Source organism: Lupinus angustifolius, chromosome LG09 (genome assembly GCF_001865875.1).
Source record: "Lupinus angustifolius cultivar Tanjil chromosome LG09, LupAngTanjil_v1.0, whole genome shotgun sequence".
NCBI lineage: Eukaryota > Viridiplantae > Streptophyta > Magnoliopsida > Fabales > Fabaceae > Lupinus > Lupinus angustifolius.
This window is the reverse complement of record NC_032017.1, coordinates 5598500-5621414: the sequence shown is the minus strand read 5'-3', so window position 1 is coordinate 5621414 and position 22915 is coordinate 5598500. Positions and strand designations below refer to the sequence as shown.

At 29.6% G+C, this 22915-nt stretch overlaps 3 protein-coding genes across 3 annotated transcripts; 1 reads left to right on the top strand and 2 right to left on the bottom strand.

The window, feature by feature from the left end:
* LOC109356708 (GDSL esterase/lipase At5g03610-like) lies at nt 2782-9441 on the top strand. The gene is made up of 4 exons (XM_019600195.1): nt 2782-2947; nt 3246-3446; nt 5958-6229; nt 8735-9441. Exons 1-4 carry the CDS (start codon nt 2887-2889, stop codon nt 9251-9253), a joined length of 1053 nt encoding a protein of 350 aa, XP_019455740.1. The 5' UTR covers nt 2782-2886; the 3' UTR covers nt 9254-9441.
* LOC109357494 (uridine nucleosidase 1-like) lies at nt 10459-13714 on the bottom strand. Its single transcript, XM_019601484.1, has 9 exons — nt 13474-13714; nt 13273-13388; nt 13071-13130; nt 11869-12051; nt 11649-11753; nt 11366-11462; nt 11154-11261; nt 10902-11037; nt 10459-10814 (listed from the first exon to the last, which is right to left on the bottom strand). Exons 1-9 carry the CDS (start codon nt 13586-13588, stop codon nt 10706-10708), a joined length of 1029 nt encoding a protein of 342 aa, XP_019457029.1. The 5' UTR covers nt 13589-13714; the 3' UTR covers nt 10459-10705.
* LOC109355750 (purple acid phosphatase 22-like) lies at nt 17483-22532 on the bottom strand. The gene is made up of 5 exons (XM_019598955.1): nt 22304-22532; nt 21422-21713; nt 18819-19387; nt 17824-17912; nt 17483-17706 (listed from the first exon to the last, which is right to left on the bottom strand). The coding sequence occupies exons 1-5, from the start codon at nt 22469-22471 to the stop codon at nt 17490-17492; spliced, it is 1335 nt and encodes a 444-aa protein (XP_019454500.1). The 5' UTR covers nt 22472-22532; the 3' UTR covers nt 17483-17489.

Genomic DNA, 22915 nt, shown 5'->3' with positions numbered 1-22915 from the left:
CACATCACAACTAAATTAAACGAATATATTTTAAACTGTAAAATACTCACTTATACTTAATTACTTAAATTTAGTGTAAGAAATTTTTATATTGTTAGTGAATTAACCACTGTTTTTATTTAATCATCACTTACTCTTAAATAACAAAATTAATATAAATAAATAGTAAATAATATATTATTTATAAATCTTTACACGGTGAATATTACAAATTAAAGACTAAATTTAATTATAATGTTTATTCTGTACTACCAAGAGTATTCTTTCGCATTTTGGTAAGGAAGTAATCTATTTCAAAATTCATGATTGTTTCTATCAACAAATATTACTCTTAAGATTTTGATTATCATAAGAATCTAGTGATATTTTATAGAGTAAATTGCATTGACACCCATGAGTTTTAGTGAAATTACACAAACTACCCCTCAATTTTTTACACCTATACAAACCTCCCCTAATTTTTATACTTTCGTTAACTGACCACCTCTGTATAAGAAATAAATGTAATCATTTAAACAAAAAATGTGATAAGTGCAATTAAGTTAAATAAAACATGATATATTGTGGAGACAAGTCCAAATAATATATGAGTCAATATCTCATTATTATTTTTGGTTCGTTACACTATATTATAAGAGTGATTTAAACAATATTTCTTTAGAATTGTTGATGCATTTTGTAACAAAAAATAATAAATATACATTGATTTGTATATTATTTGGACTTGTCTACACAATATATCATGTTTAACTTAATTGTATTTATCATATTTTTTTGTTTAAAAGATTACACTTATTTCTTATGCAACGTTGGTTGGTCAGTTTAATGAAAGTATAAAATAAAAACTATGGGAGGTTTATATAGGTGTAAAAAAATGAAGGATTATTTGTGTAATTTCACTAAAACTCAATAAGTATATTGCAATTTAATCTATTTTATACCACTATATTAATGATATGTTGAATTTAATGTGAATACACTATTAAACGACTTTCTGGACTGGGTCTATAACTTTATTAAGACCCAACAGTTCTCACACACGTGGCTTGTGGGTAAGACTCGAGGCAGTACTCAGCAATAAAACTGAGATCTAAACTAAATTCACCACTTTCCTACCAAATAAATCCAAATTTCATCATTAAAAATCGATTTTTTTTAAATTTTGGTCGACGGCATGGTGTAACAACTTTTCACTTTTATTATAATCTGATAATAATGTTTAAGAGACTTTAAATATGTTATTGTATTAAATATCAAATTATTTGATATTGAAATAGATAAACAGACTAATATTACAAATTGAAAACATGTTTCTTCTTATAAGTTGCATCAATTATAAATACATATTACAAGAACTGATGAGCGTTGGGTGCATTACCATGCTAAAGTTTCTTATAATTTGCATCAATTATAAATACCATTACAAAAACTCATGGGCTTTATGTGTATTAGTATTTCTCGTACTATTAATGATATTTACTCACTCTTTTGGATAATGAACTAATTGTTGGTTTGAGCTTCTTTACTATATGGAGAAAGACCCAGTTAGGCAAAACTCACTTGTCCCACTTAATCTAATACATAGGGGACGAATGTGTCAAGAAGGTGTGGGCAATTTATGCAAAAAGATGCGATTGAAAAGTGTGAGAGAAGATAAGAAAACTCAACCCGCAGGAACTCCTAGTAGATGTGGTAAATTTGTGACTGCGTCTTCGTTCATTGTTGGATCGGGCTGAAATTTGGACAGCATGTTCACAACTTATAGTACTTCATTTTGAACGGTTGGATCGGTGAGACGACATCCGAGGTGGTAGAAATCGAGTTGCTACAGCAGCTGTGTTACTGTTTTTTTTCTAGTTTTTCTTGTTCTCATTTTCAAGTTTGTTGCTCTGTTGTATGCCGTGTTGTTGAGCACGTTTTGTGCTGTATTTTGGAGAAACTCTTGTATTCCTATTTTGATTATAGTGGAGCTTGATTGACTGACTTGTGTCCGTGGTTTTACTTCTCACTTTGGGAAGGTTTTTCACGTTAAAATTCTGGTGTCCCTTGTGTGTTACTGCATTATTTGATATTGCTCCTCATATATTCTAGCAAGTTGGAGAAATAATTATCCGTTGTATATACTCTGTTAGAGTTTACATTGTTATTGTGTTGAATTTCCCATCACTAATCTCATTTAGGGTTTGTAACTGTCTATCTCAATAAACATCACTCATATGAATCGTACTTTTGACTTTTTGATTATCTTGAGTTTTAGCGATGTCTTACACCACTAGATCAACATCTTGTTGGTTATGTGCATTAATATGCTAAAACTTAATCTTATTCTCTAATAAAATTTTGGTACTAGTTTAAATCATATTAACAAACTCTCATATATATTTTTTTGGTTTATTTAATTATTCATATTTAATATTATAAAAATGTTGATCTAATATTATAAGATTTTTTTACATTCCAAAAGATCATTAAAAATTTAATTACTAAAAATAATACTTATTAGAAAAGTCAATAACGTATCGTAAGAAGAATTAATTTTACATTAGTATTGCTTTACTATAAAACATATTTTACTAAGTATTTCTCAATGACATTTCATTTAACAAGTTATGTAATCACTATTTAATTAAATTCAAACAATACATATTATTTTCCGTGCGAACACACGGGTCTCCTAATAGTACAATACAAAAAAGAAAGGACCACATCTAGACTCTGTAATAGTTACATCTCTGCAATTAGGGAAGGCTCCATCACATTATTCTCTAACATACTAAAGAGATCTCACTCACTATAAAACACACTCTCACCCTATTCTTCTCTTCAAAACTTCCTTTGTCAAACTTCACTTCAAAACACCCTTCACTTCCTTCAAAGCCCTTCATTATGAACACACACATTCAACTCTTTCTCCTCCTCTCCGTTCTACTAATCCTACATCTCTCAGGTATAAATACCCAACAACAAAAAACTATATAACTTGTATTCTTTCATTTCAATTGTTCTTTTTACTTGTCTGATTTTTTTGTACTACCGATGGTATTTTTCACCTTGTTGGGTAAAGAAATAATACCTTTTGAGATTTATAGTTGTCCCTCCTAATAAGTATTACTCCCATGAGTTGAACCATCGACCTTAGAAATCCAGTGGAGTTTTACACTACTAGACCAACATTTTGTTGGTATTATTTGTCTGATTTATGAAAAGCCTCATATTTGATGCACATGTCTTATTTTTATTTATAGGACATAGGTTAATGTTGGAAGTTGAGGGGAACCAAGTTAATGATGCACCCAAAAAAATGTATGTTTTCGGAGATTCATATGCTGACACAGGAAACATTAGAAAGAGTTTATCAAATTCATGGAAAGACCCTTATGGTGTTACTTTTCCGGGCAAGCCCGCCGGTAGATTTTCCGATGGAAGAGTTCTCACCGATTACATTGGTATGTGCAATAACACTTTTAAGTTTTAACTGATTCCTATTTTTTGGTATAATGTAATGTTTTTAACCCTTTTTTTCTCCATTAATGTACTTATACTTTAAGATTGACAAAAATTGCATTGGAAATAGTACTACGTAAATTGCAAAAAAAAAATCGGATTCTAGAATCAGCTTAATTGATTTTAGGTGTGAGTAGGTTTCTTAGTGGCTTTGGTAAGATGATACTGTGTGAGATTATTAAAAGATCAAATGTTTAATTTTTAATGATAATACTTAGTAGGAAAGACAATCACACACAAAAGATTAGTTTCTTACTAAACAGTGAGGTGGAACACTTTCTCTTTCTTTCTCTCTCATCCTTCACCCTTTTTTTACCAATCTCTCTAATGTTTCAAATTGCTTTTATGACTAAAAGAAACAATGGACATTTTTATCTCCTCTAGAAGAAAGTAAAACAAAATTGGTCTCTCAAAATTTTAGAACATTTGATCTCTGGAATATTTAAAAAAAATCTCAATTTAATCTTCTAAATTATTAAATGTGATCATCACTAATTATGGGCTCATGTCTTTAATAAAAAAGTATCACTATTTTAAAAAAAAAAATCTGCACCACTTTGAGTTTTTCTTGAAATAACAATAGGTAAGTAGTGAATCACTATAAATTATGTGTGAAAATATGACGTTTAATAAATAAAAAGTGTGAAATAATGAATGCTCCATAACTTTTATATTTTATCCCTATATATTTTTAACAAAAGTTTTGATTTTTGAGCCTTTTTTTAGTGCACATACTATTAAATAATCATATACTTATTACTAACAGTATTTATTCTCATATAAGTAAAAATAAAATTTGTTTAGAATATATGAGTATCTTTCCTGATAAATATTGCTTTAGAAAATTGAACTCTTAATTTTTTGTTTGTTTGTCTGGTATCAATCATTAAACCAACACCTGGTATCCATTATGGAAGTTTGTAATGGTGGGGTTTGTTTCTGTTTTGGTTTCCCACTTTTCTTTTTCTGTGTTTATTGTCTACCATTCTCTCTTTTTGATAGTGGTGCATTATTGTGTTAATGTCACCTTTTTCTTTCTTTTTTTTTACACTGATTTTTCTTTCCAATATCACTGTATCACATTATTTTTTATCTTCCATTTTCAAAAAAATAAATAGAATTATTATTGTTATTAGCGTGTTCTTTACTTTCTGGCGTGCCACAAGTGCTTTTTGACGTACACACTTTTATCATTTCTATTATTTATATCACATTGCTTTAACATTGTACCGAAAAAAAACATTGCTTTAACATTGATTCAGCACTCTCTACCTCGGTGCATGTGTGGTCAAGAGATTCTTTATTTATTTTGTTGTTTATTAGCTTTTTTTTTATCAATTGATTTTTTCGGGTAATAAGTTTAATTCATGAAGAAAACTTATAAACTAAGAAAAGAAGTAAAAAAAACAACAACATTGATTAGTTTGACTGGTTAAGTTATTTTTCAGCTTATTATAATCTCATAATTCATATTTATAATATAAAATAGAATTTATATCATATCCATGCATAACTTGTGATATTTAGCTATTACCACTTATCAGCTATGATTTCAAAAATTTATACGCAATTAATATATTATTTATTTGGCTATGATTATCTTTAATTTTCCTTATCCCAAGAGACAAAAGTTTTCATTGCCAGCGGTTCTTATCAAGACCTATACAGCTTTTTCAATAAAAGCTAAAAGCATGGTGTCCTTTACCTTTTAATTACAACCTCAAGTATAAAAATGAGTTTAAAATCTATGTATCAATATTGTAAAGTTTTTTACATTGTCAACACATTATTTACTATTGTTTAGTATTACTTTTGTTTGAGAGTCAATAATGATTAACAAATTAATGATGAGTAATTTGCTGACAATATAAAAAACACATATACTATCAATATATATGTATTAAATCCTAAATAAATGGAAGTGTGAGGTGTTGATATGCTAATTAATTATATCAACTTCCTCCATTTCTGAATTTTTCTTTCCCCTTTTTTTATATCAAAGGTATTTCTACCGTATATCTAAGGAATTAATTCTTTCGAACATGTTTGTTTATCTATCCCAACATGTATTTATCATAGAAATTGAATATTAACTTAATAATCTTAAGGATCTAACATGGTGCTAATAATCTATTTTCGAATAAGAACATAATATAGGTAACAACTCATCAATGAAAAAGTAACAAACATAATACATATAATACTTTTTATTTGTTAAATTCCTCTCTTTAATGACCTCTTTACATCCTACTAGTTACTACTTTTTCATGTAATAAATAATTAACAATAAAAATTTATATATCTATATAATCGATGTAAAGTTTTACATCACTCACATATATATATACATATATATATACATACATATATATATATATATATATATATAAAACTGTTACTATATTTCCGATATGAGCTATAGTACATGATACATCTATATGTGATGCATGCAGCTATGTATATGAAGGTGAAATCCCCTGTACCCTACAGATTAAGGAAACTAATGCCACAACACCTTAAATATGGGATAAACTTTGCTGTTGGGGGTACTGGTGTCTTTGATACCTTAACTGGAGGTCCTAACATGACAACACAAATTGATTTGTTTGAACAAGTTATCAAAGATAAAGTGTACACAGCCTCAGATCTCAACACTTCAGTGGCCCTTGTTTCTATAGCTGGAAATGATTATAGTCATTACTTGGCCACAAATGGCTCTGCTCAGGTAATTCAACAAACTTCAATTATTCTATGAGAGTGTAATATATATATATATATATATATACATATACATTGTTGGTGTAAAGATTAATATATCGTCACTATATTATCCATCATTTATTTGTATTACTTTTGTTGAAGAGTATTAGGAGTGTTACATTGAGTAGAATAACAAACTTAATGTGGTACTTAAGTCATGAGGCTCTCCTATCTAACAGACTAGTCTTTTGAGTTGGACTCTCCTCATGTGTTTAAGTCCTAACAACTGGTGCTTTCATTGAGAGTTGTGTCACGGAAAGAGTTACCTATAGGCTAGATTAAAGTATATTACCAAATACTAATAAATGAGTGAAGCCACAAAAAGAGAAATGACTACCATCGGGTAAGTGTCGATAGAGTGAAAACTGCGTAAACGTCGACCTTTAACAGGGGCGACAATGTTAAGTAGAATAACAAACTTTAGTTGGGCTCACATTAAGTAGAATAACAAACTTATTGTGGTACTTAAATCATGCATCTCTCACACCTAATAGACTAATCTTTTAGTTGAGTTCTCCTCGTATGCTTAAGTATTAAGAAAGAGTCAATGATTAAATATGAATGATAAATATGCAAATAAAAAATTTCTCATTATTCTATACTATATTTTAGCTGAAGGTGTTGTTTCATTTGCTTTTCAGTTTAGAGATTTTTTGTTTCTTCTTTTAAGAAGAAAAAAAGAATCTTTGACATATTGGTTTAATTAAAATTTAGTACCAACATTTTTAACTTTAGATTATAAATACTCTTGTAGCTAATATTCGATCTTCAGTTATGTTTTGGATCAAGCAGATAAATAGAAATTAGCCTTATTCATAACCATAATATGTTACATATTTCTTTAGTCAGAACTAACTAAAAGTTAGAGTTGAAAGTTGACACATTATTTTATGCTATTTACAGAATTAACAATTTAATCTGGATGACGATTATTTATAGGAATTATAAAGAACTTAAATAATTTAAACATATTTAAATAAAACACCTGAAAACTAAAATCTAAAATAATACATCCTATTAGAGTGAAAACTTAGTAGTTTCCTTCAACATGATATTAAGGGTTAGATCCTTATTGTACATAGATAGCAAAAATTTTATGAGAGAAAATGTATGCACTAATAATGTAAGAGTTTTATATATTGTCACTGTATCATCTACTATTTATACTTAATTATTATTAATTTTTCAAAATATAATACAAATGAATGGTAAATAATATACTGACTGTATATAAATTTTTAACCGACATTTCATAAATATTAGACTCATTTTTTTATTTATAGAGACAAAACTCACCTTCGACATCATGCTTTTTTGAAAGAGAATAGTTTTTAGTTACCAAATTTGGATATACTTAGTGGAAATAAAATTGATTAAGCTTGTATTACTATTTACAAATAATGAATGAAAAACATTGGAAAAAAGTAATAAAATTCCTAATATTTTATAACATAACACAAGGCCCAATGTTTCTAATTTCTTCATCATACTGTATATAATTTTAAGTTTGGACCCAGTATATCACTGGTAGGTGGATTAGGTTGATACTTGTCCACTATCTCCAAGGAAACTGACAAATACATTATTGTGATTTGTGAAGTTGTTAATAATAGCCAATGGAATAAGTAAAATTATATTATTAAATAAGATCATTACAATTAAATATGCACATTGGGTTCTAGTCATTATTCACCTTTTTTTAGTATATGGTTTAAGAACTAATACCTTAGTGTGTGACTGTCCTAATAAATGTCGTTCACATAAATTAAATTAATAACTTTTTAGTTAATCTAATAATCTAGTTGGGTTTTACACCAGACCAATGTCTTGTTAATTATCATCATTAATCTATAAATGAATTATTTGACTATTTAATTTTCAATAATGTTTGGTGATCAAACTTTAGGGTACACATCACTTAGTGTTCAATGTGGATGTGTTGAAAATGGAGTTTAATTATTGTACTACTTTAATATAATCATTGTATTTCTAATTTCTAAAATCTTAACCCATAATAATTAATATCTTATTAGGATAGGTTAATTAGTTGGATGACATGAGTATATAAATAGTAAAATGGGCAATGTCTATGGGGCGCCCACATAACACATATTTTTGTGTGGACAAGATATAGAAATTGTGCACATTTGTCTGTTTCCCTTGCTAAACTGCATACATTATCATTGGGCTACATGGGAAAAAATTAAGAAAATTTCAAATAAGTTATCACGTAATATGATTTTTAATCTCTAACTAAATTATAATCTAATGTGATTTGTTCAATTTCATATAAAATATCAAAGTTTTTTTGTATTCAACAATGTCCGCAGGCTGCCCATTAGCCCATCTTAAAATAGACAGGGCATTGTTTTTGTCCGTTAAGATAACATAAGCATGCTTGCGCCCACTTAAATTTTTTGATTCGGAAAAATGAAATATATTATGACAGCAATTTGAATTATTCATGCAGGGTTTACCATCTTTTGTGGCCTCAGTGATTAACCAAACCACCACCAATTTGATCAGAATCAAAGGCTTAGGAGTGAAGAAAATTGTGTTGGGTGGTCTTCAACCACTAGGATGTCTTCCTCAAATGACATCAACATTTTCATTCCAACAATGTAACAACACAACCAATGACCTAGTACTTCTCCACAACAACCTATTAACACAAGTTCTTACCACATTGAACCAACAAACCAATGATCATTCAAGTTTCATAGTCCTTAACCTTTATGATAGTTTCATGTCAGTGTTGAACCACCCTTCAACACATCATATTCAGAACCAGTTGAAGCCATGTTGTGTTGGAATTAGTAGTGAAAGTTTTTGTGGAAGTGTTGATGGGAATAATGTGAAGAAATATAAGGTGTGTGATGATCCTAAATCAGCTTTCTTTTGGGATTTGGTGCATCCTACACAAGCTGGGTGGCATGCTGTTTATAATAAGTTGAGGACTATGAATGTTCTTCAACAAATTTATTACTAGCTTAGTTTGTTGTGATATTTTAGACATGTTTGATTTGTTCTTTTTTGTTTAGTGTTTAATAATGGACCACCACTTTTCATTTATTATTTGTTCCTCAAATTGTGTTTTGTTTGTACTTTGTAATTATATTCCAACTTCTTCTGGTGCTGTGGGTTTGTTGTGAAAATAGAATGTTCTGTTTTTTTTGCTAGCTAGGAAATATTAAGTCATTGATTGTATGTTATAATTATTCAATCCTAGATATCTTACTCTTTAAATTGTTGTTGAATGACTCATATTCGAATGGAACGAACTTTTTATTCAGAAAACAATAATTTGAGTTATGGGTAGACTGAGTTAAAAGGGTCGAGGTAAAAAGTTATATATTTATGTGGTAAGTAAGTTGGGTAGTGTAGAAGAACAACAATAGGCCATAAAAACAAGTTCTTATTCTCTAACATATAGTGGTAGTTTCTTAACACTCTGAAGAACATAGGCACAAATCATCTGAACCTTTTTATCAAATTTCTTATGTTATTCCTCTTCTCTTTTAATATTTGATTCCTCAAGGGTGTTGCAACAAAAATATGTTTAGTTTTGTGAAAACAAATTTGGTTAACTTTTGTTGCTTTTAATTTTGGTCTTTAGTTAAAGTGTTAATGTGTCAAACGAAATCCAAACGAAATCCAAAACTCAAATAATTATTAGAAACCAAATTCAAAATACTAATGGGAAGTTGGGTAAATGTGATGAGTGGAGAAGTGAACCATTCCAATGGGAATTATTTTTATTTCCCCATAATTAAGAAATACAATAGTAAATGATGTAATGATAATATAAAAAACTCTAATATATTAGTGTATATATTTTTTCCTCTAAAAACATCCTCTTATTATATTTTGATCTTTGCTCATAATGAATTTGCATTTCAATCTTGTTATGATTTGCTGAGTTGTAAGTGATTGTTTTTCCACCTAATTTCATACAAGTTAAAAGTTTCAAAGAGTACATAAATAGAAGCGATAAAAAAATGGTATAGTGTACGAGATTCTAACCTAATGAGTCCGAGTATATTGACATACACAATCTTATCCTTGCTTTGTGTAATGACAATTTTGCAGAGATTCTAACCTAATGAGTCCGAGTATATTGACATACACAATCTTATCCTTGCTTTGTGTAATGACAATTTTGCAGAAAAAGAAGTAATGAAAATTGAAAACCAGATTGAAATCATTTGGTGTAAGGAGAATTTCAATAGTACATGAGCTTTTACATTTAATGGGGCAAGAACTCATTGGCTTAAAGCATGAGAACCATTGTGAATCATTTATACCCCAAAGTTATGGTTGACAAAGAGTGGAATAAACAAACTAAGCTTATACATAAATTCTGCATTTCAGAAGCTGCCATGTTATCACTTTCCAAAGCTTTTGATATCTTAGAGAAGGGTGGTTTACAAATGCCTATACTTTAAGGTTTCAACAATAGCTCCCTGATATAATTAAGAACTCCCTCCACATTCACAGTCCAAGCAACTGAAACTGGAGAATAACCCGTCCACGGGTTGCTCGTATTCCATCTGCGTCAAATGAATCAGATTATGCTGAGCATGAAATTACAGCGCCGAAGGTAAAGTGATGCATATCAGTTTCAAATTTAGACTTACCTTTTTAATCCTTGGTCCATAAGTGTATGCCCAACACAGAGTCCTTGAGTCTCTACTCTCACCACCCCCTTCTTGTATGTGAAAAGATCCGGACGCACAACGGCTACAAAACTGACGGGGTCGTGGAGGAAAATTCCTGAAAGAGAGATCAAATCATCATTCCATGTCAACCTTAACAGTTAACTGAAGTAATGTATAGACTTCAACAGCATAACTTGCAAGTTGCAACATGAAAGTAGCATGTGAAATTACCATGGACACCGTCAGATTTTAAATGCCAATCCCTGTAGAATTTGCACATGCTACTCAAGAGAGGAGCATACTTTCCTTTGGATTCCTTAAGTTCAAGGAGATCAGCATCTGAAACAAAAACAAAATGTTCATTTCCAATGCCTGGCCTAGAATTCATAAAAAATAGCAAACATAGCCCATAAATTGGAGCAAACTGGGAGTTGCAACTCCACCTGTGAATTGGACTTGGGTTGTAATGTTTATTCCAACAACAACAATATTTGCTCCAGAGGTAAACACGGTATCGGCAGCTTCGGGGTCTCCATAGATCTGAAGGTTGAAGAATAAAGTCATTTCAGGACTAGGATATGATATGGAATAATAATGGAAGTTCTGATATGTTTTCGACCATACGAGTATACGACTTGCAAAATATTAGTACAAAATCCCAAAGCAAATCATTTTTCTTCCTTTTCTAATTGTGGAAATCTTAACAAAGAGGAATCCACCACTTACATTTGCTTCCGCCGCAGGATTGACATTACCCAAGGCAAAGAATGAACCACCAAGAATGACTATTCTCTTCACCTTGCTTGCAAAAGAAGAATCTCTTTTGATTGCCTAATAAGGAAGTAACACTATCAGATAAACAAATGTGTATGCAACCATAAACTATGAAGTTATGAAGGTAAGGACCATAAAGTCATAAAGTAGAAGAAAGCAATGTGTAACTTACTAGAGCTAAGTTTGTCAAGGGTCCAAGTGCTAGCACAGTTACTTCACCAGGATATTCTGAGACCTTCTCCACTAAAAATTCACTTGCACTTTTCTCAATTTTGTTAGATTTAGGTGGGGGTAGGTTTATGTTCCCTAATCCATCTTTACCATGAACAAAATCAGCAACACGAGGCTTTCCACCCTTTTGCACAATACAACATAATTAACAGGAGAAAGATGGAGTTAATAAAACAAATGAAGGGACTAATGAAGAGGAGCAATAATTCATAGTTACATGGTACATGCAATCCGGTTCTATGCAGTTCTTTAGTTTTAAAATTACTATATGATTTCCTTTATGACGAACCCAAAACGTGATATGCTGAATTCAATATACAATACCTAGGCTAAATGAGGGAATCATGTAACTATTACTAATATGTCACACACTGTGCAGAGGCATCTAGCAGAAAGATGAGAAAAAGAAAAGGTCCAAATCCGACATTTAAATGATGGACAAAACATGTATTGTTCTTTGGGGTACTCCTAGAGCTATACTTTAATATGAATAAAACTTATGCAGAACAATACCACATGTATGAAGCACTCAAGCACCTAAACAACAACATATTAGGGTCTTGTTTAGGATTCTCCAAAAATATTTTTGGTAGAAACATACCCGAAAAAGTATTATTTTTATAGAAAAAAAAGACCCTTGATTTGATTGAACTAAAGCAAATGCTAATCACAGGTTAGCAAAACCCTCTAATTAATACATGGTTTATAATTTTATCTAACACATCAGCCTTGATATGCCACCCCTCTTGCAATTATGAATTTATTGAGTGTATCAACCTTCAACCTGCAGTATTTTATTCCTCCTTAAAGGGAGTCATGACTCGAACCCACGGCCGCATATACTTACAATGATAAATTTCAGTAGCTTAGTGGTAGCGACTCAATGGAAAATATCACTATAAATCTCTAAGGTCACGAGTTCAAGTCATGGAGGCTTCCTTTAGGATAACAAAATACGACAAGGAGTATTTAAGCTTAAAGGGCAACAAACCCAATAAATTCATGTGCCCAGAGAGATCATATGTCGAGGCCAAGATGTTACATTTGTATATCCAATCAAAACCAAGTTGAATAGGTTTTTTTATCAAAAAAGTGTTACTTGAAGAAAACGGACTAAATAGTAGATACTAAATAGATAGCTACCTTCAAAGGCTCATAGCTTCCCTCTGCAACTGGAATTTGTTCACGGCCTGCAATCTCACACTATCCTTTTTCAACATTAAAAACACAAATCAAGAGCATATTCCAAAAAAACATGAAAAAATGAAACTTTTTACAATATAAATAAAATCAGCAGCAAAAAAAAGTGATTTTGGAAATTAAGCATAAAAAAACAAACACATACCAAAAGCAAAGCATTTCTCGTTGCATCTTCAGTAAAAACATTACCAAAAATTGAAGTCAATCCTAAGATCTCAACCTCTGGACTTTGAAACGCCATCAAAATCGCCATGCTATCATCTACAAAAAAAAACCCAATTGAATTTGAATTTTGCAAAACTGAACCTAAATCAAAACGCAGCGTTTTACAAAAATTGAAAGTAACCAATTCCAGGATCAGTATCAATAATGAGCTTCTCAGTGTTAACGGAGGTTAGAAGTATTCCGTCAGAATTAACGGCGGTAGTGACGGCGTTAATATTGTTGAATTCAGTGGCCATTATGGGAAAGAAATAGAGAGAAGAAAACGTTGAAAATTTTCAGTATATGTGTATGTGAAAGGAACACATACACACATACAAATGCAGAAGAAGAATGAAGAATGAAAATGAAGAGAATATATGGAAAGAGAAAAGGATATGGTATATTATGGTTGGTTTGTTATTGTATATAATGCTTTTCCACCTAATTCAATTATTACTAAATCATTGCTTGACACCTAACCCCATTCATGTTACTTAATTCTTATTCCATTTTTTGTTTTCTTGGTTAAAATTAATCTTGTGAGGCTCGGACCGGATCGAAGAGTTTGATTATCGATTGAATTTAAGAATGATTCTGATTTGTAGTTTTAGTTGAATGAGTGGTTGAATCATTTTGAATTCTAAATTTTTTGGTTTAAACATGTTAAATTTGGTTAAATTGAACTAATTTCTCAGGAAGTGTACCAGACGGTTCGATTTATTATTTTTTAAAAGTAGAATACTACTATAATGTTTTATTTTATTCTTGGGCAAAAAAGATAAATATATATTACTTTTATATAAATATACGTAATTATATATTTATAAATAATTATTAATATATGACATCAATTAGTCTTACTATACATTTTAACTGATTAAACTTAATACAAGATCTCTTTTGGTTTACTGTTGGACTCGAGTTTCATAACTGGTTAAAACATTATTACTCCAAAGTAGGAATGACAAAAAATCGAACAAGTCGGTAAAATCTGTATGTGTACGAGCATGAGTCACAAGTGTGTACTCGCAAATTTTAGAAATATATTCTTTAAACTACTCGTGATATATATATGTAAGTACATATATCATGATATTCATTCCTGCATATACCCACAATAAATGAAATTAATTTGTTATAGTGTTGAATTTGAATTTTTAAATTTACATGTTTAATTATATTGGATGGTGCACATTACACACAATTACATTGACCACTCACCAACCAGCTGCATGTGCGTGCACATGTCATATATCCCTAGTTCAATTATAAATATCAGTTTTAGCTCTTTTAAAACGAGTTTGTTTCTAAATAAAAGAGTGAACATGTTATATGTATCTATAATTAGATATTTAGTGAATAATACAATATCATTATGCACTTGATTGAATAGAGAATAGATACTTTCACTCACATGAGAAGAACCCAACCACACTAAATAATGAGATATGGTATATTAGGAAATTGAGATGTGTAAATTGTATTTTCTTTCCCTAATATTAGCTTATATTGTTTTACTTAACTCATCAAAGCAACAATTATTTTATCTTAAATGAGACATGGACAGCTGTGGATCATGGGATTAATTTTTGTTTATTTGAATTAGGTGATGTGGCCACTTTGGTTTTAGGATTGCTTATAGAAATACTTAAGTATTAGATACCAAATGTTTTTTTTTGTACTACCAAGAATATTTTCTCATTCTATAGGTAAAAAACTAATTGTTTTTTGATGTGTAATTGTCTCTCCCAACATGTGTTACTGACATGAATTGAATCTTTAACCTTATGACCTTTTGAGGATCTAACAAAGTTTTACACTATTAAACTACTATCTCGTTAGTAGATACCAAATGTTTTTAATCCTGTAGTAGGATTTCATCAATCATGAACTTATGGATTATGAGTTAATACATTATCAATTGTATAAACATTCATCACAACTTTGTTAATTATTAGGTGTGTTAGAGAGTTGATTTAATGGAATGGAGATTTGTTGTCTCAGTTCATGTCCCTATTTGTATTTCAGACCAATTAAAATATATCATTCAATTAAATATAAAAAATATAGAAATAAAATTCTATTATTTTATGTACATTTATTGGATAAAGGACAAAAAGAGACATGATATTTGTACAAAGGATCTTGTTCAATTTAATAATATAAACTCATTAAATTCTAAAATATTGTATACAGATGAAGGTCAATATTTGATTTAAAGAAGTGATATTTGTTTAAAATAACAAATCATATATCTAGAATGAGATTAGTTGGTTAAACCGTATAAAATAAAATTAGTTCTTTCTTGTATAATAATGGTGATATCGATTTTACTTATTGGAAGCACCTTCCATTATGAAAGTGTGTTGGAAAAGCATGTTTATAAGTGCAGCATGTGATTTCCCTTTTTAATTAAAAGAATCATTCCTAGATGATGTACTAAGTGCTAATAATTAATTTGGTATTCTGTGTTTGGAATCACATTCTCAATAATTGATGCATTAGAATATTCCCCTTTAATTGAAAATATTGCTTGTTAGTTAGTAACAACACTTATATTAAAGCAATGAACTATATTTACAATAGATTTGCATATAATCTAAAACTTAAGAAGCAATGGACAAAAACTCCAAAGTCCAAACCACATAAAGCATTGAAGCAAATTCATGAAAGGCCCACTTCTAAGTAACCAAGATTGTAATACCTAGGATCTAGTTAGTTAGAGAAATTTTTTTTGAAAGTTTTCATTAACAAAAACTAAGTAGAGAAAAAGATACGTACACTAATAATGTAAGATTTTTTATATTGTCACTATATTATCTACCATTCATTTTTAATCATTATTATCTATCTAAAAAAATAATTCAAAAAAATGTGGATAATACACAAACTGTATATTTTACATTGTCAATTGCACAAATATTACACTCAGTTTAGTCATGTTAAATTGTTTTGAAGTTAAAATTGACTTGGTTCAAAGTTCAAACCTTATGACATGTAAAGGCCACGTACTTGGTAGTTTAACTTTGAAGTTTGAGATCAGAAATAAAGAAACAATTTAAAGTCTACCTTTTGCTCGAGATTCCTATGCAAGAAAACATTATGAACATGCATTTGATGATTGAGGAAAAGATACATTAAATTGTATCTTTTGTTTCATATACTTTTTTGGTGGTGAAAAATATTTTTTGAATTGGTTATATAGGGCTCAAATATAGTTTAATGTAGTTGCATTGTGACCTGATGTGGTTACATCATTGTGATTCTATGTTACACCACAACTATGTGGTGATGCAATTATAATGAATATTGTGACCACATCATGTGATATGGTCCATAATTTGTTATACCTATGGTCCATTTGGAAGGCTAGGAAGGATGTTGTATTCCACTTGGTACATTATATTTCAACACATAGGGAAATCATCTACTTGATCTAGGTGGATCTTGACTATGGGCTATATGAGTCTATGACTAAGAATTAGGAGTGGTACATCTGTTATGTTTTTTTTTGGTGTGGAATAACCCTCTTCTAATTTTGACATCATACTTAATTCTCTTGGGATTTGTTTATAAGTTGATTTTTAAAGGGAAACATAGCAAATGGAAGACTTAATGGCTATATGAGTTGGTTTGTTGAAAGAAATTAAAGTTTTTTACGTTATTTTAGGCACTATTCATATTTAATTATTATTATTTTAAGAAAAAAGGAAGTAATTTAAATGATGTAATAATTGTTATAAATATATATATGTTACACTTATGAGGATATCTTATGATCTTAAAATTAGAAATTTATTCTAACTACTTAACAAATGCGGTCTTAATAAACAAAAGATCTGGAAACAATAAAATGTAGTTTATGTATTCTGCAAAGATATTTCCCCTTCAAAGTTCATAAAAATATCATTACTATTAAATAAGTTATTTATACATTCTCACAACATAAAATAAATTACAAAAACTCAAATAAATACAAAAAGTTTAAGAACAGAAAGACATATAATATTTTTTTAAACTTAGGAAAAATTAGTAGATAAAAATTTACATCAAACATATTCTTCACTCCTCATCCTAGCTGAAGATACTAGTTATTATGCTACTAATCAATTAATATTCCTTTTCCATGTGTGATTAAATATAACTCAAACTTTAATTTCATAGTTCTTCATGACTAGTTTGTTTCTCTTGAGTTTTTGTGCATGCTTTTGAATTGATTAAACTCTCAATCCAAACACCATCAGCTTCAAATGAATTAGTATCATTGTTTCGATGCCATGACCAATGTGCATGTGTTTCATTTAGTATTTGCAATCTTCCATGACCAAAGCTTGGTTCTCTATATAATGAAAGAGGGCTTCGAGGATTCTTAAAGCTGTTTAAAACATTCAATATGTAGTAACATAATTATCAATGCTAGACCAATATAAAATAAATTGAACAAAAAATGGAATTAAATTATGGAAGAAAAAGTTATGGAATTGTATCTTACTTTAATGCAAGTCCCTCACGGTTTCCTCCATCACCAATTGTCACATATAATGGACCACATGAATTAGCTTCATTGTCATAAATTCGAGTCTGCAATGAATCCAATAAATTAACAAAAAGAAAGCATATCAACCTTTTTATTATGTTCAACTGAAATGATTATATAAAAAGTATATGAGTTTAATATGCATATACGGATAGTGTATATTTTACACTGTTAGCAAATTATCTATAATTGATTTATTAACCACCATTGGCTCTCAAATGAAAATAATACAAATCAATTGTGGATGATGTGCTCACAGTATAAAAAAATTTATATTGTCAGTGCATAGATTTTAAACTCAAAATATATTAGTAACAAACTCATTTACTGCTTTAAATTATTAAATTGTGGTTGTGTTTATGGTAATTGTGGAATTTTACATGAAAATATGATTGATGTGATCGAAATTGTGACTAAGGAATGTAAATCAAAACCCTAACGCTCTTTAATATGAAAAATGGTCTTCTCCATTATTACGAAGATAATTCATTTCTTTGCATTTACATTTAAAGATAAAAATATTATCTTATTGTATATTATAGAAATTTTATAAATTATAAATATTGATCAAACTTAAATATGAGTTAGTCCAAATAATTTATTATATATGTAAAAATTGTTACAACCAATAAGATTATAACGACTCAAATAATAACTAATAAGATGAACATAAACTATAAATAAATTTAAATAAAATGAAACAAAATAAATATTAGCTAGATAAAATAATGTCATGTCAATCCAAATATACTCTAACATATATAAAGAGTAAAAGTGTGATACTATTTTTTCTTTTATTTTTTATATACTTATATCTTAAGAGCATCATAACATTTTTAACAAATATATAAGATGAACGAAATAGAAAATGATACCATATGATTTTGTAGGTGGATCCACCATGCAATAAAAAGCAGGGCCATAAAAAAAAGGTTAAAGAGATGACTTACAAAGCGTTCATAAGCATGAACATGACCAGCAAAAACCAAATCAACATGTGCATTATAAAGCAACTTTTCCATTGCTTGTCTCATACTTTCACCTTCACCTTGGTGAGCCTCGTTAGTATTATACCAAGGTGCATGCAATAATGCAATAACCCAAGGTGTCCTATTCCTATCAACACTATCCAAATCATTTTGAAGCCACTTATATTGTTCAGATTTATCATCAAAATCAGTGTAAGAACCCAACATAATAATGTGAGATCCAACAACATCAAAAGAGTAATAGAGATTTGAGGTGGATCCACTTTCTTCAAAGGGCATTGGCCATCGATTATTATAGGCTTTGAAGCCATGTGGGTAGATAATAGGGAATATTTCAATTTCATGGTTTCCTTGTGTGACCATCCATGGTCTTTTGTTTGCATATGGTTCTACTAAACGACCAAATGAGTCCCATAATGGTTGTTGTGAATCTGCATAGGATAGATCTCCTGGTAATAATAACACATCATAGTTGGTGCTATCAACATGTTTTAGGGTTGATTGTGTCCATTCTGTTTGTCCCAAGTCTCCTACATTTGTCATACAAGTAACAAAACAATGAATATAATCAATAGAGTGTATTAAAAAGAAGATAATAAAATATGTACTCAGGAGATAAGTTATCTCTTTCGGTTACTAAAGTTATGATATATTGTGATTTTAGTAGTTGTAGGAGATAATTATCTTATCACGTAATGATATAGTTTATTCTCTAAAATAATTGTATTACTATACTACTATACTTCTCAAGGTTAAAATATTTAATTTGAAGCAAGAGCTAGCACAATAAAAAAGTAACAAAACAATGACTTTAATAGAGTGTATTAAGAAAAAGAGAATAAAGTATGTATTTATATGAGGAGATAAGTTATTTCTACCATCTACTAAATTATGACATGTGTCATATTTAATTATTTTCGACAAAAACATTTTTACAACTTAAAAAAATAGGATGCATATCATGATTTTAGTGATTGTAAGAGTTGATTTATCTTCTTATATAAAGATATACTTTATTCTATAAAAAGAGTGGATTATTATGCTAACATATATACTTTTCAAGGTTAAAATATTTAATTTGAAAAGCAAGAGAACAATAAAAAATAAAATAAGTTGAGTTCTACTCCACTGCATCACCACCTCCTAATTAAGGAAAATACACCTATAAAGGTTTGGCTATTTAATAAATTCAATAAAAGTTGAAGTCTTAGATATACATTACCACTTTCTTTAGAAAACCTAACTTATCCCTTCTTACCATAAAGGACATGTTTCATTCCAAAAAGTTGTTTGTCATATTTCAAACTTAGGACAATTATTGCTCAGCCAGATGGCTCTAGAATCTAGATTATAAAAATAATGTCCTTTAGCATACTATACTACACTTTATCGACATGCTAATATAAACTTTATGAGAAAAAAAAATAATATTAATAGTGTAAGAGTTTTTTATATTGTTAATGTATTATCTATAATTTATTTTCAATTATTATTGACTCTTCAAAAAAGTAATCAAAATAAAGGGTGAATAATATATACATCTTTACATTGTTAATATATACTTATTACATTCAAACTTTATTATAATGATTAGAACTAACTCATTTAGACGAGACATATATGGATGGCCCATGAAGATGATTAGATACTATATTAGAATGGTTACTTCTAACTCAATCTCAAAAGCTAGCTAGTGAGAGGTTTTTAAGTTTTATGATAATTTTTTGGATCAAATTCTCATTTGACTTATCTTAATAAACTTTGCTCTTGTATGAGTGGGTCCAAAATCAGTATCTTAAATGTGAGTCATAAATATCTTACGTATAGTTTCTAATGAAAACGATTTGTTTGGTAAGTTTGGCAAATGCTTAACGAGTGGTCTATACTTCACTCAACCTCACATCCTTAACACCTTATCATGTGCAACATCCACTTATTTATGCTTTTGCTTGAAGCATTCATCATCTACTTCATAAGGAACAAACCTTATGACAAAACTGAAGCTACTCCACACAAAACTAAAATCCAAAGATCAAGCAAAACACTACTGAATTTTTGACCTATCATCTAACACCCTAGTTCTGACATGCGACCTCCGAGCTCATGAATATATTGAGCGTGCCACCGACCAGTTTAAATACCTGCAGTATTTTATTCCCCACAAAGGGTAGCCTCCCACAACTTGAACCCGTGACCTTAAGGACAAATATAGTTACTTTACAAATGAGTCGCTAATATTAAGCTACAGTAGCTTAATGATAGCGACTCATTTGAATAATGACTATTTGTTCCTAAAGTCATGAGTTCGAGTCGTGAGAGACTTCATATTTGTGGGGAATGAAATACTGCAGGGGTATTTAAGCTGGTGAGTGATACGTTCAGTGTATTCATGGACCGATGAGGTCGCATGTCAGGACTGAGGTATTATCGATGACACACTCAATATACTCATGACCCCAGAAGTCACAGTCAGAACTGAGATATTATATGCCACAATTTTTAATAGTGTTGTATTATTAGTTAATGAAAACCTTGAAGCAAAAGAAATGAAAAGAACTACTTACCAACAATGGCAAATTCAATAGGAAACTTAGATGGTGGTGTGTTGAATGAAAATTCAGGGCCTGACCCTCCACATCTATAGAAGTAAGTGGTGCTTGGTTCTAAAGGACCAATCACTGTGTTGTGGATCCTTCCTGAGGTATAGAAGAAATATTGGTACATGGTGTGTGTACCTGTTGCTTTTGAACTATATTTCCCTGACTTTGTTCCATATTCTACTAAAGATTTTGTGTGTTTGTCTTCAGTTATCCATGATACTCTAATCTTGTCCTTACCCACCAATGAAATGTGCACCTATATATATATATAAAATGAATATGATTTTCATGAAAAAAATGAATATGTTTTGTTGGAAGATTCATGAAGATAAAAAAGAATAAGTTGATATATGTAGAAAAAGATTGGTGAAATGATTCATTCTCATCATTGTTATAAATTGTATGTGTCTGGCATAATATATTGTATTTTTTTATGTCTCTAGAACTGGATCATAATCATAATTGTTATTATTATATCGATCACATTTTCCATCAATTATCTAAAGTTTTGTGGTGTCTCATATCACATATGATTTAAATCCTTAACCCAAAAAGTGCTAGTTATGTTGGTATTGATAAAAATGTATACAATTGCAAAGTTTTCTTAAACAACTTCAACATTCTTCTGAGTTTTTCTCATACACAACTTTTTATATCTTAGCTTTATATCTCTCTTTTTTCCTCAGTATATCATGAATCATATATATCTTCTTCTTCTGTTCTTATCTCTCTTCTCAATAAACAATTTATAACTCTAAAATGAAAGGTACTAGTTATAACTCTAAAATTCTATGGTATTCACTGAAAAAAAGATGAAGAAAAAAGAGATGAATATGTATAATGAACCTGTTGAGGATCAGAATCTGAGCGATGGTTTGTAGTGGTAACAAGTTCACGAACCGGGCCACGAATATAATCATTTTCCAGAGATAGTAAAAGGTGTGGGAACAAAAGGAAGCAAAAGAGAAGAGGGAACACAATAAAAGACTTATTGTTACTACATTTCTCCATCATGTTCTTCTTTTGGCTTAGACTCTTTGGTTGCTATAATTTTTTGTTGCTATGTACATTATTTGTGAATAGGAACGAACATTATATAAGAGAAAACAATACACAATCTAACAATATAAGAGTTTTTAAGATATTAATGCGTCATCTTATATTAATTATTAAATCTTGAATAAAAGTAATAGAGATAAATAGTAGCTTAACTATATAAAAAAATTGTACCACAATTGCATATATATTAGAATAGAGATAAGTTGTTATCTTATATGTTTTCTCGTACCAATAAAAATATATTATATTAATTAAAAATTTATTATTATTAATATTGTGCTTTACTATTATTGGTATGAAACACTATCGAAATAAGATATGATACAACATTTCATTGTTCAAAATATTAAAATTTTTATAGAAAGAGCTCCTGGAGAGAAAAGATGAGATGGAAAACGT